At 42.0% G+C, this 18803-nt stretch overlaps 1 protein-coding gene across 1 annotated transcript; it reads right to left on the bottom strand.

Annotated features, from left to right (window-relative positions):
- Positions 1-10558: 10558 nt before the first annotated feature.
- LOC125371680 (BTB/POZ domain-containing protein 6-like) lies at positions 10559-17384 on the bottom strand. The gene is made up of 3 exons (XM_048389659.1): positions 17275-17384; positions 14294-14551; positions 10559-14048 (listed from the first exon to the last, which is right to left on the bottom strand). Exons 2-3 carry the CDS (start codon positions 14542-14544, stop codon positions 13007-13009), a joined length of 1293 nt encoding a protein of 430 aa, XP_048245616.1. The 5' UTR covers positions 14545-14551; positions 17275-17384; the 3' UTR covers positions 10559-13006.
- Positions 17385-18803: the final 1419 nt, after the last annotated feature.

Genomic DNA, 18803 nt, shown 5'->3' with positions numbered 1-18803 from the left:
AGAAGACTGCGATTCACCTCTTTTAGTACGTCCTATTGCGATGGTCCGATCGGCAGTGCTGAGTCTCGGCATTTTCGAACTTGAAAAATGTTGACAATTGAATGATAAATTATAAGCTTATGCTTGCCTTTTTATAGCCACTACCACGAGTTACGAATGCCATAACGTGCACGTGCATTTTGCTTTACCGTTTTCCTCCATGACATTTTTTAAAAAGTGTGAAAACAATGCCGTTTAAGACATTGAAAATCAATACTGTCAGCGTTTTGACACATTTGGCCACCAACATTTTCCAATAACATACATGTATATCCAATTTATATAACGGATTTTTTTGTGTAGTCAGCTTCAATGAACCACATACTACCTGTGCGTTTCTTATTTTGAAGAGTGTAAAACGTGGTGTTGTAAAATCGACTTTCTCTTGGTTATGGAAAGAGTTTTGTCGCATTATTTACCTCAAACCTTCTACGGTGATCTGCGTGATATTATTACGTAGTCGACTATGTTCTGTTATTGTTAACAGATTACTTGTCACATTCCGACATAAAGATGTCTATTCAATGGATGTCTAGGCTGCCAACCAAACCGATCCAAGCAGGGATGCCAATTTTTATTATATGCTATAAAGTTATATGGTGGTGTACCAGATTGTATTCTTACATTTACTTTTCATGTAAATCTGGAGTAAGACAAGGAGAAAACCTGTCGCCTGTCTTGTTTGCAATATTTTTAAATCATCTCGAAGCGACACTTGTACAGGATTTATGTAAAGGTGTCTAATTGAAAACAGATGAATTCGAGGATGAATAAAAAATATTATCACAATATTTATATCACTGTACGAAGATGATGCAGTGTTATTGGCCACAAATGCTTATGATCTAAAACATATGTCAGACTCATTTCATAGACATTGTATACATTGGAGACTTAAGGTTAATACTACCGAAACTAAAACATTAATATTTGTTTGATTAAAAATATGATTATAAACATAATTTCAAAATTGGTCATGATGTTTTGGAAAATGTTGATTCCTATAACTACCTTGGTGTTACCTGAAAAAAAAAATATAAATTCACTTTAAGAAAGAATAAGTGAACAGAACAAGCAACAAAAGCTATGTTCTATGATTGATGTCAAGGGCGGAAGTTAAATTTATCGCTTAAATGTCAACTGCGGCTTTATCACAGTATGGTTATACAAGTTCTTCTTACATTCTTACATTTACCTTTAAGGAACATGATTTAAAGGAGAACCGATGAATTTACTTATAAATGAATTCCATTAAATATAAGATACTGGATGTACCACACATTGTTCACTTATGTTATATATATATATATAAACTGACGTCCAAAAGAAACTTTACCAACTGATTATATAAATTTCAGACAAAGTATAAATTTTTTGTCGATGAAGTCTATCTAAAACACATTAACTAAATACAACAATAGTGTATGCAGAAAATGTTAATCGTCTGTTACATGTTTGCGACATAACAGGCGAAAAAGTGAAAAACACGTGCACCACGGACGTGCAAATGCACGTGCGGGTAAGGGTATAAAACGATTGCAACGGCAATCCACAGTGATAAAAAAACACAAAAGAAATGCCACGACTCACACTCGAACAACGTGAACGAGCCTTGGGTATGGTACAGATGGGAGCCACCCACGCCCATATTGCACGAACCTTCGGTTGCTCCGGTGTTGCCGTTACCAACTTGATGCAACGTTACAGACAGACAGGGCAGACCGCTGACACGCCAAGAACAGGCGGACCCAGGGTGACAACGCCCCATGATGACCGGTACTTGCGTACCTTGCACCTCCGAAATCGCTTCCTGACAGTGACGTCATCGGCGACAAATGCCTTAGGTCACAGGGTTAGTCGACAAACAGTGGCCAGGAGACTCAGGGCTCATGGAATCAGGGCTTTTAGACCATACAGAGGACGGCTTTTGACAGCGCAACATCGTCGTCTGCGATTGAGATGGGCCCGGACTGTACGACGTTGGCAACGACGTGACTGGCAGAGGGTTGTCTTCACTGACGAAAGTCGATTCTGTATGTTTAGGGCTGATGGAAGACAACCTGTTTACCGCCGAAGGGGTGAACGAACGCCGGCGTGTTGCGTGCAGGAGGTCGTACCATATGGTGGAGGGAGTGTCATGGTGTGGGGAGGGATCTGTGGGCAGGAGAGGACACCGCTGGTCATCGTTGACGGAAACTTAACAGCTCAGCGTTACATGGATAACATTCTTCGTCAAGTTGTCCTACCATTTCTCCAACAGCAGCCACGTGGTGTCATTTATCAGCATGACAACGCTAGAGCCCATACAGCCAGAATTGTCACTAACTTCCTCGCAGCCAACAACGTCAACGCCCTGCCGTGGCGTGCACGCTCACCCGACATGTCCCCCATACGACACCTCTGGGACTTGATGGATCGTTGTGTTCGACAACGACCACACTCTCCAGCCAACCGGCAAGAACTGATCTTGGCCTTCCAAGAAGAATGGCGTCAAATCCCACGTGACCTCATCAGACGACTGACTTTTTCTGTGCGTCGAAGAGTTTTTGCGTGTATTGAGGCATTTGGTGGTCACACACGCTACTAATGACTTGTTATTGAACGTGAGCGATTGTTTATGTACTCTGCCTATTGTCCATGATTCTGAAAGCTCGAGTTTTGTACCACACCCAACTTTTGGGGGCTCTGACGTCATTCTCGGTCGCGGTATGATTGTCATTTTCAGTGTTGATTATGTTGATATATTGATCTTCTCAATACACTTTACTTCATGCATGTATGTTTTATTGTTTTTGAGCAAGAGTGATTTCAAACTCTGGTACAGTTTCTTTTGGACGTCAGTTTATATATATTAACGCCTGTTACCGTTCTAAAGTCATCCTCTCATATAACATGAATAGTGTCCATTGTATCAAATTTTACTCATTAATATCAAGAGCAGTTCAGGATTTGCCAGTACTTCACAATCTAACCAACGTTATATTTAGAATCAGTTCACAGAGGATTTGCTTCGCGACTGTTTCTGTTCCGAAGTTACGAATAATATGTATGACAAGAGGCAGTGCTTTGCAACCAGGATCGTCAGTTTATGCGCTTTGTCGATAATGTTTAAGTTGATTTAATAGCATTACATATCACTACTAAATATTCATTAAACAAAATATATCAAATCAAAACCATTTCTCATGCACGATAGCAACGAAAAATATTTCCGTCTTTAATTTTTTTCGAATGATATTATCGTAATCATTGGTAGTAATCACCACATAGATTAAAGTTTTCCGAGTCTAAGCCTTAGTCTAACTCACATCCTGAACAGTACGCAAATATTAATCTGACTGCAGCGTTTTAAACAGTGTATAGATAAAAGTCCTGGGTTCTGTCAGAAGCCGTTCATAAGATTTATTGGATATATGCTGTGTTTTAGATAGTGAGGAACACGCTACCCTACAGTCTCAGTTGACTTAGTGGATATGTTTAACTTCAACACATCTGCAAACTGTAACTGTTGTAACTGGTTTAATCAGCGACAATAAGTATGATTATAGAAGATGTCATTCTGAGATGGCTACAGCTCCCATAAAGCTGTAGTTACTATGACACTTTTATTATTCCTTAAAATCATTTTATTTGTTTATCAATGACAAATAAGATGAACATTCAATTGAGTGACTTTTACATATAACTTTGATGCTCGTCTTTGCGTGTCGCATGTCACGCCTCTCTCTCAGCTTGAAGTCAACAGATCGAAATAACAAAGTTTCACTTTCAAGATCACTTTGTTTCAAAACCTGTTTTCCAGCTAAGTATGAGACTATATTGTCTATACAAACGTCGCTCAGGTGCCATTGACATATATTCACACAACCATTTTTTGAACTATCAACATCAAGTTGACAACCGATATGCATGTTTAGACCTTTGCATTGACGCAAGCCTTTTGTATGTGATGCACATGCATCAACCCGTCCGCCGTGATAACATTTGGCAGATGCGATGAATGCACATACACTAAAACATTAATTAAGGTGGCTGAAGCATGACCTTTTTGTCGATAAATTTGAAATGAAAACAATTGTCTGGACATTGAAGCTTTTATGATTATACTAAACCGCGATAGAAACGTCACCATGGATAGATTTATGAGAAACCTTTTTTGTCAGAACACTGTAAACATACTTTAAGACATATTAACAAGATGAAACTTGTTAAATTGATCATCAAGGTTGAAATTAAAGTGTGAAATGTTCTTAAAGTGAAACACAACACTAGTCTCCGAGAAAACGGCATCACAAGTTTATCTCGTGTGCCCGCCATGTGCATTGATGACTGCCGTGCAACATCGATACATGGAATGGTTGAGGCGGTTGATGAATGCCATAGGCACTTGAGCCCACACTCTGAGGAACGCCTGACGCAGTTCAGCTGAAGTTGTCGGTCTTGGTCGGACGTCATTCAGCCGTCTGAATCTCGTCCCACTGGTGCTCAATGGGATTTCAATCGGGACTGTGGGCAGGCCACTGCATGGTTCTGATGCCATTCTGCTGAAGGAAGTATCTTGTTGCTCTCGCAGTGGGGGTACGGGCGTTATCATGCTGAAACTCGTGGTTGCGGCGACGTGCCAAATGAGGTATGACGTGTGGTCTCAAGACATATGGCTGGACTATTGCTGAGTGCGGATTTAAACAACAAACAAACAAACTAACGTCAGCCGCACATATACTGTAATGCCAGGCTCAGGGGTCCGTGGTTAGTCCAAGGTGTTGCTTTAACTTTGAGGAACAATTCCATTGTTATTTTCAGATGTTCTGTCAGTCAACAACCTTGGTCAAAAGGCATCCTCTAACTCACTGACGTTGAATGGCACTGCTTGCTGAACACCGACCAATAGTCGGAGCCTGGAACTGTCTACCCAATCCCCGACCCACCTGTGTCTGGGTCACTGGTGGAGGACAATGTTAATACCTGGAGTGTATCATTGACGATGCATTGACAAAGAAGGGGTTGCTGAAGTCCAGTTCTAACCTGGCATCTTCACGGCCTGTTTGGTGGTCAATGTGTCAAATACACCATACTGGCTTTCAGAATAATCATTATGTTTTTCAGACACAAACACATTAGAATATATCTGGTGACAGGATTTGTGTACATATACGTTCAAAAAGTAACCATGAATGTATTATTATCAGCACACCTTGTCACAATAACCTTGTTCACATACAATTTGGCTCCATGACATAACAGCTTTGTAAACGCCGAGTGGTATGTAGGTGAGGTGAGGTGGAATTGGGTTTAACGTCGCGTCCAAGATTATTGCACGTATATAGCGACGTGCATGCACGTGTGTGTGGCTGTTTGTACTAGTCCGGACTAATGCCGATTTATAGTGCTAGTCCACTGAGATACCATGAGATAACATACCAGTTTAACATTAATAGTGAGTGAGTTTGGTTTAACGCCTCTTTTAACAATTTTCCAGTTATATCACGGCGTGTCAGCTTAATGTTGGAGGAAAGCCCGATATATTGCAGGTCTCAGACGTTTACCACTTCGGTGAAACCCACGAGCACGGGTATGGTGGTGACAAACCTGGAAACATAATCGGGGCGAACCGGGATTAGAACCCACAATCATTGGTTTCTGGCGTGCCCGAGGACGCAACTCTGCACAGCGAATCGCGGCGCCTTAGACGACTGGGCCACCCGTGCCCCCTTAACATGAATACACCACTCAGACACAGTATACTGACTCCGAGCCGACCAGTCCTTGTTTTAGCCCCTTAATGCCGAGCGCCAGACAGGGTAACAACAAGTACCATCCTTTAATGTTTTTTTATTTGACGCGGCCGGGAATCGAACCCCGGACCTACCGCTCTCCGGGCGGACGCTCTACCACAAGACCACGGAGGCGTTTGAGTGGTATGGAGACATGTGTGTGTGTGCTTGTGTGTGCGTCTATGCACGTGAGCGTGTGTGATTGCATGTGTGAGTGTGTGAGTGTGCCTGTGTGCGTCTATGTATGTGAGATTGTGTGATTGCATGTGTCTGTGTGTGTGTGTGTACCTGTGTGTGTGTGTGCATGTATGTATGTGAGCGTGAGTGATTGCATGCGTCTGTGTGTGTGCCTGTGCGTGCGTCTATGCATGTGAGCGTATGTGATTGCATGTGCCTGTGTGTGCGTCTATGTATGTTTGCGTGTGTTGTAGCATGTCTGTGTGTGTGTGTGTGTGTGTGTGTGCATGTGTGTGCGTCTATGTATGTGAGCGTGTGTGATTGCATGTGTCTGTGTGTGTGAGTGTAGACATGTTTGAGCATAATGTAATGATAATACAGATAAAACAGCATTCCAGTGCTTTGATGCGTATTATTCAAAATTCTCCTGTATGATAGGACCATGACTACTATTATGTAGAGGCTTAGCGGCAAGGCCACATACTGCAATGAATGCTAGATATAAATGTGAGGTATGGTTTTGTCGCTCTCATTCACTGCATGTTTGTTACGTTTGACATGTCATCGCTTGAATGTGGATGTGTTTGTGATGGGTGCCACCGGTGGGGCAGGTTATGCTCACCTTTTTGCGACCACCTGGTGTCATCACTATTCGATAGTGATTCATAAACACATGCTCGTGATAGTGATTTATTTTTTAATGCTCATGATACAGTCGGAATCCTACAGTCGAGATTTCGTATGAATATGGAAATGGCTTTGTCGCTTTTATTCACTGAAATATTTTGTAGTTCTGTGTTACCTCGTTCAGCTTGCGTTGACATGACAGGCGAGGGGAATCCATACATAACTGCTCTGCAACGACTAACACCAGCTGTGCAGGGTGTCCATGACAGAAGTGTAGACTAGTTGGCCTTCCCTTGCTATGGATCAGTTATTGATAAACCACATGCAACACAGGCAAGACACCTACATTACGACGTGTATGTGTGTGTGTGTGTGTGTGTGTGTGTGTGTGTGTGTGTGTGTGTGTGTGTGTGTGTGTGTGTGTGTGTGTGTGTGTGTGTGTGTGTGTGTGTGTGAGAGTGTGTGAGAGAGGGAGTGTGTGCGCGTGTGTATGTGTGTGACTGTGCGTGCGTGTATGTGTGACTGTGTGTGAGAAAGTGAGTGTGTGTGTGTGTGTGTGTGTGTGTGCGTGTGTGTATATGTGAGTGTGTGTATGTGTGAGTGTGCGTGCGTATGTGTGAGTGTGCCTGTGCGAGTGCGTGTGCGAGTGCACGTGCGTATGTATTTCAGTTACAAGACGGCTGTTTGTATGGAATCAACATAACAATAAAACAAAGTGTGGTCGGATATGTCAAGTCACTGGGCTGCTGGTCAAAAACGAAACAGGTTTGGGGGATCATTAATTTTATGGAGTTTAATTTGTGCCACACAGTCCGTACTTGCTGCTTCACTTACCTTTGTGACCAGTGTTGTTAGGTTTCAGTCCAGCCGGTTAACAACACGGGGCAAGGTTAACCCGTCCACAAAGGGTGTTACAAATTAATTCCTCTAAAACAGTACTTAACAGTCTTTCAGTCGAACAACACGAGTCAAGGTTGAGATCACTAAACCTAGGCCTGCCACTAACGGTGGTCAGTGCTTAGTCACTCGGACAGTAACAACAGACAATATAGTTCCAACTGAAACTTGTTTTAGGCAGTAGCCTGACTATCAATTAGGCAAAAAGACAACTGTCTTCTCATATTGTGGATGATCATCTTTCGCGGCAATCAATCAAACCGCCGGCTGGAGTTATTGCCCATTATCAAAGGGAAGCTACTCCAGTCTAGGAAGCATCAAAGCTGTTTTCTGCGGTCACTCGTCCCGTTGTCTAGTAAGGCTAGCACCAGAAACTAGGGAATGAACTTTTTCCTCAAAGTAACGGTTCTAAGTTTATCAGCCGCCAACAACATATAGTAAACTTTCCCATATTCAGGAAAGACCCCATGTCGCAGAGGTCTACAAATGTAGGAACAGTTCACAGTTCACAGTTCAACATGGACAATCCACTAACACACCATACTGATTCCCACTGCAGACAACTAGGCCTTAATGCCCAGCAGGAGGGAAAGGTAACAACGGGTACCCTCTTTTTCATTACTTTCCGCTCTCCAGGCAGACGCAATACCCACTTGATAAGGGAGGCAGTGTATACCAACAGAACGCTCATACAGAGAAACATATATCAATAACATTACTAATGAAATACATATGTTCATTGACAAAAACGGTTAAAACGTTCACATAAATAACAACATCAACAATAATATGCGGATAGTTTGTGATTAGTTTGTATACGAACCCTGAGGTTCTCGTCGACAAATTCTTTCTCAGTAATCCAGCCATCCACTGAAAATAACAATATTTGCATGCGCATAACCTTCCCACTATTGACATACTATTTGAGTAAATGTGTAATATTGTCACATATTTGTTTCTTCGTTTGAGTTTTGTTTAACGCCTCACTTAGAAATATTCCAGCTGTATGACAACGGCCTGTAAATAATCGAGTCTCGACAAGACTCTGGATCCAGTGATTGACATCTTGAGGAACAGTCCACGCAGTTAGGATATGGTGACGTGGAATCAAAGAAGCTACTGAGGGGATGTTGGGAACCTATATTTTTACCCAGAATTCCCACAGGTTGTTACTGGTATATTGTATGAATATTTTAGTTATTTCATAAAGAACTGCAGATTTCTTCTAAGCATGGCCATTATGGCCTGCAGATGCCTAAACTGTACTTTACATTTGGTACATTTTGATCTTTAATCTGTAAATCCGTTTTTGACTTCTATGCGGTTCTTTCACGAGACGAAAACTGTTGATTTCAATACTTGGGGATACATAAGAATAATCAATACAAAAGTAATGGTCATGCTCTTATTTATCACATAACTCTCCTCTTTTATTTGAAGATGTTAAGTGTACCGGTTTTTTGTTGGGCTGCAGTGTGACCTCTTTTGCTTTCAAAAAACAATGAATTCTTTTAAATGAATTTACATCCAACCAAAATATGATTTATGTGTATAACACAATTTTGAACGTCTTGATAGTTAGGATCTCCATTAGAGTTATAGGTAGATTGAAATGTAGTGACAATGTGACGATGATTTCACCCCAAAAAGTAGTAAAACGGCATGATGCGACACAACTCTGTCATGAGAGGTATCTTATTATCACACAAAACTTTCTCTTAATACTTCTTACAAAATACCAAACAGAAAGTGGGTTGTGGGAAAATGGGACATATTCCTACGTGACAAAATAAGACATAAGTAGTGGTGACTGTTCTGTCATAATTGTACTATCTAAAGCATAAATTTGGCGAACGAAAAACTTCATATTTGCAGTCACTTGGAATGACTCACGTGGGCAAAACTTAAAACAAATATGTCCGCAATCCACAAACAATCACTTCATTAATGGGATCATTCACCAACTCGAGGTTCCCCTAGCAATAAACTCGCTTCTAAATTCACTACTCTTCTACTGTCGGGTAGCCACAATAGCTAGACTGGACCCTCTAGGAATGGTTCCTCAGGTCGGTGAAAACCCCAAACTGGTGACAATGAACCCAACTGGTGTCAATACCCCTAACTGAGAATAAACTGGTCCTGTGTGGCTATAATAACATGCGATTTTTGTCCGTGCGTTGTCTGTACTACTTGGCGCATGATGGTGGGTATAAAATACATTATGAAAACTTCTTTCATTCATCGATTCTTATTACATTACCCCGTTTGTTGCGCAGGTTGTTGTGAACCCGAGGTGAGGTGAGGTGAAATGGGGTTTAACGTCGCGTCCAAGATTATTGCACTTATATAGCGACGTGCATGCACGTGTATGTGTGTGTGTATGTGTGTGTGGCTGCTTGTACTAGTCCGGGCTGATGCCGATTTATAGTGCTAGCCCACTGAGATACCATGCCGCAGTTTAACATGAATACCCCACTCAGACACAGTATGCTGGCTCCGAACCGACTAGTCCTTGTTTTAGCCCCTTAATGTTGAGCGCCAGACAGGGTAACAACAAGTACCATCTTTTTACGTCTTTTGGCATGACGTGGCTGGGGATCGAACCCCGGACTTTCCGCTCTCCGAGCGGACGCTCTACCATTAGACCACGGAGGCGGTTTGTGAACCCGTGTATCCCTCCGCCATTTGGACACATTCTGTGCTATAAATCAGTGTAAAAAGACAACATTGAAAGTAAAAAATTACCTGAAATGTACCTTGTCAACCCCTCTCTCCATCCACCATGCTTCCTACTCTGCCACGCCACCTGCAGTCCCGGCAAGGGATGTAACACCCAAATCGTGAGCCAACGCCCACTAAAACTATGGTAGACAATACATGCCACGTTGTAACCGTGGTTGGTCGCAGAAATGAATGAAGCGTTCGTAATTTGGACATATGCTTTTACGTCGCTTACCTTGGATTTACAGTTTGGAGTATTGTTTTCAAAGGTCCTTCTGCTTGCCAACATTAAGCCATAAAAGAAAACAAGTGTAAAATATTAAAATATTTCATACTATTTATTGTAATGTTACAGGTATATATCTTAAAAGTACAATATGGGCAGAAAATGAAGTTGCAGCGAACACGAAATCTTTTCTAAAAATCGAGAGTTCCAAGTGTATCTAATTAAATCAAGAAAATTCCCCCCAAAAGTAGAATAAAACTTAATGTACTAAAGTACCTTCAACCCAGATCAACCTACCTGTGCACTGCCTGTGCGGAGTATACAAATGAAAAATTAATCTCGATTCCTGAGACAAACTGAAGGAAAACGTACAAAGTGTGTTGGATGATTTGTCCATTGATAACCGTTCGGAGTATGAACTCACTTCTTTGTCTCGTGGCCTTGGCAGCTACATCCATTCCCAAGTAGAAGAAGACATAAAAGAGGTTGGAGTCCAATAGAAATCTTCAAATTTTTATGACAATTTAAACATTCAGGACTGGTTGAAAAGTAGAAATGTTCTCTTGTTGACATTCTTAGGTGCATTAGTTTGCCCCACAGTTGAGGATACTGACAGTTTTCAATCTTCAAAGAAAACTGTCATGTTAGCAAGATGTGTGGAATTTCTATATTTTGCTGTCCTTCCCACAATCATCACGCCGATATCATTTGCAATTTCCGTACTCACTTATTTCATATCTGGTAGCAACAACTGTGTTAATGTACTTAATTCCACCTCACCCTGTGGTTCCTATCCATCACTTACATCCTGGTTGAAGGTTGGCACGGAAACACCTCATAGCCCCTAAAAAGGCTCTTTAACAGTTTTCTTTGATAATAACCCAGTGATTGGTAGATCCTGGCATGTATCAATAAATTATAGACCAAAATGCAGTGTCATGACATACATTATGTACATAAATGACCCCAGCAGTGACATCCAATGTTGTCCCCAATTATCACCAATCGCTTGGTTACAAGTATGTAATTTGGGCGATGATATGGCACAGGCTTTGGATGTAGCTAGTAACAAGTTTCATCATGAATTGTCTTCATTAGTGGATACATTCTTGGAAAGCAGGTTGGAAATAGTTCTTAACAGCTTGACATGTAGAAATGGTTTGTTCGGTGACAATATTGATGAATGTACACATTCATTTTCTTGTGGTCCCTTTAAGAAAAGGGATAATCCTTATGATTTTTTAACCTCTGGCCATCCAATTATTCAACCTGAAATTAGTCTGGGTGATCCAGCCATGGTCAATCCTGCATCATATAATAGTCTTCAAACTGTTCTGGATAAGATATGTTCAGACAGTGACTTCGGTAACAGTAGAAAGTGGCTAGTTCTCGGATGCGATGGTTCTCCCTACAATTTATTAAGCAGAATGCTTACTAAATGGTACAAATGTCCAGTTTGTCAGGTTATTGTCAAAAAGGGCCTGCAGGGTTTGAGTAAGCACTGTGGTATTGAGCACCCCAATGATGATGTTGTAGATGCCAGTCACCAACTTTACAAGCATATATTGGTTTACCTGGAGCAGGACACATTGAGATAAATGGTGTGAGGTCAATTTTCAAATTTCTATGGTGGCCATATCTACAACATGTTGCAAAGTTGCTTGGCTTCTCTTCACCAGCTGCTGTCAATATGGCTAAGTCAGCCACCAACCACCACAAGTCTTGGGGAATGCTCCTTATTTTTTTATATGGTTCCACAAACGAACTTTTGTATAGTTTCTTACTGTCAAAGACACCTGAGCATCATTTGTGCACTATCTCTGCATGTAATGCTTGGCTGAAGCAACATAAAAATCCCAATGTCAAATTCCTGTCCGGCATTTTGTTGGAACTCATCATTCCATTATTCATATATCGTAGGGTGGGAGCTAGGGATCCTCCAGTTCAGAGCCTTCAGGAATTGACCCATGCATTGCATGATGAGTGGCAGCAGATTCCCCAACAGAGATTCAGACGTCTGGTGACCAGCATGAGACGGCGTGTAGAACGTGTTATCCAAGTGCGAGGCGATTACACCAGATATTGAGGTAGCCAGTCATTGTGGACCTTACTAGTGTGTTCGACATTAATGAAATGTGAACTGTCTTATGTGTCTGTTGTAACGACTCCGGCAGCCATACTTATTTCACCTTATTTCACGGTGATTTTTGTGAAATTGTCCTTGTAGTGTTTCATTGCGCGATAAACAACGCCTAGGAGTAGCTTATATCCATATTGGGGCGGTCGGGTAGCCTAGTGGTTAAAGCGTTTGCTCGTCCCGCCGAAGACCCGGGTTCGAATCCCGACATGGGTACAATGTGTGAAGCCCATTTCTGGTGTCCCCCGCCGTGATATTGCTGGAATATTGCTAAAAGCGGCGTAAAACCACACTCACTCACTCACTTGTTCCATATTACATTACTGGTGTACAAAGATAGTTGGTAGGAATGTTGTCCCTCAGTCACCCGAACCTCTTGATACGGATCAGGGTAAAAGAGTGAATACACTACGCTTCGTAGAAAACCCCAGTAAGGAATCCATATTCTAGGCTGTTGCTATATTGACTCTCGTTACATTTCTCTAGTGACCACACAACACCTGATGTTTCATGTGTCCTCAAAGGCTGGTTGTTCATTATACACGTCCATACAAAGTGTTCATTGCCCTCCCTAGTGACTTTGATTTTTATCTTCTTTCCTTTACTAACAGACAGAGGTGAAGGAAACATCACCACATCTGAGAGTTGTCCCTTTGTCACATCCACGTCCTGGTGATGCTTCAGCAGGGTTTTGTTATCAATGTCAGTAACAACTATGTCTACAGACACCTTGTCCGCCAGCTTCCCAGCATACATGCTCAGCCCGGTCAGGTGAACACTGGCATCACAGGATATATACAACGCATCAATTCGACATTTACTGCCGCGAGTCTCGTGGGGCTCTTGGTCAGGAGGTAAGCGAGACAAGTTATAGACAGGAGGTAAACGAGATATGTCGCAAAACGGCCGTATATCCAGGTCGCCTATAGAGTATTTTCTTAATAACATCAAGGCATGGGTTTCACTTAAAATACCTTCATTGCAGACAGTAGTGGCAAATTTCACCTCTGGAATAGTAGCGAAGCGAATGAGAAATACACATTCTCCCAGCACTTCTCTTTTCTTTTCTGGAGTTACCTCCCCTCCCTGACGTCGACATTCAGCTTCCGCCCACGACATCACAGATCGGAAGATGCAAATCTCGTCAACTCTCATGTCATCTGCCTTCAGGATCAGCTTTAGACAATCCTGACTTAGCTCACAGAATCCCTCGCTAGCAACACTTACCTCGGCATTGGATTTAATTACTTTAAGAGCTCTTTCTTTAAGGTCTTCTTTATCAAACAGGTCTGCTTGTTGTAGAAATAAACATGCGTTGCTAGGCGACAACGATTGTAAGCAGAACTCCTCACATTGTTTCTCCAGTCCTGTGGTGTTGTATTTCCTAGCAGCGTACATCAGACCAAGGACAGTGTTAGGAGTTAACGCGACCTCCCCCGTGTAAAGATACCTGGTGATGAAATGTTAATGTTACATAGAGAATCTCACCCGGATGTATTTTGATAATGTTATATGACCAGGTATTACACGCTGTTACTGGTTGGTACAGAAACTATGGTATATCAGTGTAAAAGTACCTGAACATATCGGAACGACTGAATGATGTAATTACAAGTCAGAACACACGGAAAAGGCTTGTATGCTTGTATACGCAGAATTTAGTTATACATTTGTCAACTAAACATATCAACTAACCTTAGAAAGGTCTTGAAGTTGTCTGTCTGTATATCAGGAATCAGTACTTGGCCCATTTCAGGGATCGATCCACAGAACATCGCGTGAAACACGCAACTGCGGCTGACTAAAATGAACTTGTGAGCCTGGATTGCCTCCCTTTGATCTCCAACGAGGAAGGTCACATCAGCCAACAACAAACTGTCCAACATGTGTAGGTTGGTTTCCGGGAAGGTCTTCCCATTTTGCCAATTTTCAACATCAGTTGCCATGATGTGTCTGAACAAACAAAATGAAACACTCGGTATACCCACGGAGGAATACTGAACAGTTTAAATTTAACTGAAAACGTTTTTGTTTTATAAAAACCTTTATACTGGGTGATGGAGTTTCAATATGGGCCAGGGTGAAGATCGCGGGCTGGACTCCCGAATTTGCCCTCATCGAAATCCTTGGTTTGACACCACCATGCACTTATATTTCACAAACACAGAATCGACCTAATCCAAACTGGGCTAAGATGTCACTCATAACACCCACACGTAGATGTCACTCACTCCACCCACATTAAGATGTCACTCACTCACTCCACCAACGCTAAGATATCACTTGCTCCACCAACACTAAGATGTCACTCACTCCACCCACGCTAAAATGTCACTCACTCACTCCACAAACATAAAGATATCACTCACTCCACCCACACTAAGATGTCACTCACTCCACCCACGCTAAGATGTCACTCACTCACTCCACCCACACTAAGATATCACTCACTCATTTCACTCACGCAAAGATGTCACTCACTCATTCCTCCCACGCAAAGATGTCACTGACTCACTCCATCAACACTAAGATGTCATTCACTCCACCTACACTAAGATGTCAATCATTCCAGGCACGATAAGATATCCCTCACTCCACCCACAATAAGATAACACTCACTCCACCCATACTCCACCTACATTATTATGTCACTCACTCATTCCACCCTCGCAGAGATATAACTCACTCACTCCAAGCACAGTTAGATGTCACTCACTCATTCCACCCACATTAAGATATCACTCACTTACTCCACCCACACTAAGATATCATTCACTCTACCGACGATAAGATGTCACTCACTCACTCACTCCACCTACATTAAGATGTCACTCACTCATTCCACCCATGCAAAGATATCACTCACTCACTCCAACTACATTAAGATGTCACTCACTCATTCCACCCACGTAAAGATATCACTCACTCACTCCATCCACACTAAGATATCACTCACTCCAACCACAGTAAGATGTCACTCACTCATTCCCTCCACGCTAAGATGTCACTCACTCACTCCACCCACACTAAGATATCATTCACTCCACCGACGCTACCCACCCACTTACTCCACCCACACTAAGATATCATTCACTCCACCGACGATAAGATGTCACTCACTCACTCACTCCACCTACATTAAGATGTCACTCACTCATTCCACCCACGCAAAGATATCACTCACTCACTCCACCTACATTAAGATGTCACTCACTCATTCCACCCACGTAAAGATATCACTCACTCACTCCACCAACACTAAGATATCACTCACTCCAACCACAGTAAGATGTCACTCAATCATTCCCTCCACGCGAAGATGTCACTCACTCACTCCACCCACACTAAGATATCATTCACTCCACCGACGCTACCCACCCACTTACTCCACCCACACTAAGATATCATTCACTCCACCGACGCTAAGATGTCACTCACTCACTCACTCCACCTACATTAAGATGTCACTCACTCATTCCACCCACGCAAAGATATCACTCACTCACTCCACCTACATTAAGATGTCACTCACTCATTCCACCCACGTAAAGATATCACTCACTCACTCCACCCACACTAAGATATCACTCACCCCAACCACAGTAAGATGTCACTCAATCATTCCCTCCACGCTAAGATGTCACTCACTCACTCCACCCACACTAAAATGTCACTCACTCACTCTAATTATTTCGGTCCATAATGATTCAGCTGTTGCTAAGATACATATCACTGACCCATTATGTTGCTTCCATTAAGAATGAGTAAATATGATTACGCTTACATTGTAATTCAAACTTTAAGGAAAGTAAATTGAAGCTAACATACGATTAGCACGTATCTTATAACACCCCCCTATATAGAAGACCTCACTGAATCTGAGTGTGGCTACGTTCCAAGCAAGCCTGTGAAAGAATTTGGTGTACAATCTATGTGATTTTGCGTGTCGTCGTACCCCGACTGCGTGGATCGTTGCTCACAAGATCAATCAGAGCATTATCTGGTCCCGTCTCATTATTTACAGGCTGTCGTCATATGTTTTTAATATTGCTGAGTACGGCATTGAACAACAAAAACAAACGATGAGTATGATCCCCTATTACGAACAAGCTCCTTCCCAGTGTGTGACACCTTCGTTACACTCCCAGTAAAATCGGTCACCAGTTTGGAAACGGGTGTAACAATAATCTTGAAATTGGCCCTCTTTTGTATGACTGTTAATTTTGGAATTCCATACCTTAATGAATTTTGAAAAGGTTTAGGACTCCCCCTTACATTCTTACCACACCAATTACATGATAGTGGAAGTGAAATAGAAATTCAAATTGGCAAAGAAAGAAAAGTATTTAGCTGGGGAAAGAGTATTCGACGTCACCAATAATGTCGGTAGTTCAAGTCCATACATGGTTGTACCATGTCGTAGCGGGGAGCTGTAACTGATGGCAGTATACATGAGTATAGAGAGCTCCGCTATTGCTGTGAGGCGAACAGCAAAGGGAGATAATCAGGGACATATACTCAAGTTTCGATTTGCCACTCCTATCATCAGTACTAACTGGCTAAAAGTGACCTGTGGCCTAAATGAGTTGCATCTAGGTGAACACAAGTATGTACATGTCCCTGGAACACTTCACGATATACAGTCATTGATGTAAATATACGCAAGATTTCTTTACCTGTATGTGTAACACCTCAAGACAACACTACCCCCGTCTTGCTTCCTGGTTGAAGTCACGTGACATCTACAGTCTCACCGAAATACAAAGGCTGTCGATGTCACGCTTGTGGTATCCTAAACGGTACCTACTCAAGACACCAATTTGGCATTTAGCCACGGAAAGTTTTTACTGAATCAGACATCAGCAAGGACACGCGTGGTGGACAAGACTTTGTCCTGGCCAAGTCGGACCGAACGCTTGATATTCCCATTTGAATGTGAGAAGTGAGAAAAAAATGAAATGGGTTTCTTTAACGTCCTTGCTTATATGAGCACAATGCCGTGTTTTATGTCATTTCAATTTCGTATATAGATTCAGTTTTGTCGGATAGATGGAATTGTGTATCACTGTAGTTGAAAGTTTATATTTGATGCGTTTATAATCCTATTTCGTTTTACGATTCTTCTTTTTCATGTTACCTAGCTCAGCCATCTCACCGACCGCTCGACTTTCTGATTTCCAAGCGTTTAAGTCGCAGTAACTAAATTATGTAACACGTTTGTGGTTTGTGATTGTTGATAAATGTTATGTATATGTGTATATCCTGAATCAATAATATGTACGTATTGTCGTCGATAATTGAGTAATTAGCCAATATTAACCTCTAGGCCCGGTCCGACTTTTAGGCAGCCACGATACCTTTGTTAGAACCTACACCCAAACGTCGCTCCTAATTGTAACAAGCAGAGATTCCTGTAGGGCATCAAGTGTTCCCCGCCATATACAGTATTCACCCACAATGGACTTTCAAAACTTCCAAAGTTGACACAGCTTTAACATCAGAAGTCACCCAAAAGTAAAACCAACCCTAAAACGATCAGTAGCTATCACTATAATTCACACTACCTGGGACAGCGTGGACCAATATATACGCTAATGGAACCAGGAATCCAAGAATCCATCTGACAGTACGATGCATGTCACTGTGACATTGGAGCAAGAGATGGTCTTTGTCTGTTCCTGAACGACACGGAAATGTGTATGGTGTAGACATTAAAGACCTTCGGCTTGTACTGCAAGGGCCGTACAGTGTGTGCTTGTTATTTGTGTCTATTTTGTGGGTGGGAAAGAGAATTGACTGTGTGCCAATTACAAACAAGACCCACAAAAATATATTAAAAGTTCTGAGGCTGATTAACGGTATGTTATGTTGTTCGGTAATGATGTTAACCTTTATTGATGGTTCATTGCGGTGCTTATCATCTCAGAAGTGTTTGGACAGTGCAGTTCAAGTGCAGAGATTCAAGATAGAGGGCGGGTCTAGTCTAGGCCATATATCGCTGAATGCACTACTTTGTAGTTCTCTTTAATCTATATAAATCTGGAGCTCATATACACAATATTCGTCTGATTCAATCATTGGCCTTAGCTACTACTACATACACTGACATGCAATCAGGGGCAGTCGGGTCGCCTAGTGGTTAAAGCGTTCGCTCGTAACGTCGAAGATCCGGGTTCGATTCCCGACATGGGTACAATATTTGACG

Source organism: Haliotis rufescens, unplaced genomic scaffold (assembly GCF_023055435.1).
Source record: "Haliotis rufescens isolate VD_foot unplaced genomic scaffold, xgHalRufe1.0.p SCAF_8, whole genome shotgun sequence".
NCBI lineage: Eukaryota > Metazoa > Mollusca > Gastropoda > Lepetellida > Haliotidae > Haliotis > Haliotis rufescens.
The sequence above is the reverse complement of the archived record's forward strand: the minus strand, read 5'-3'. Positions and strand labels throughout refer to the sequence as shown.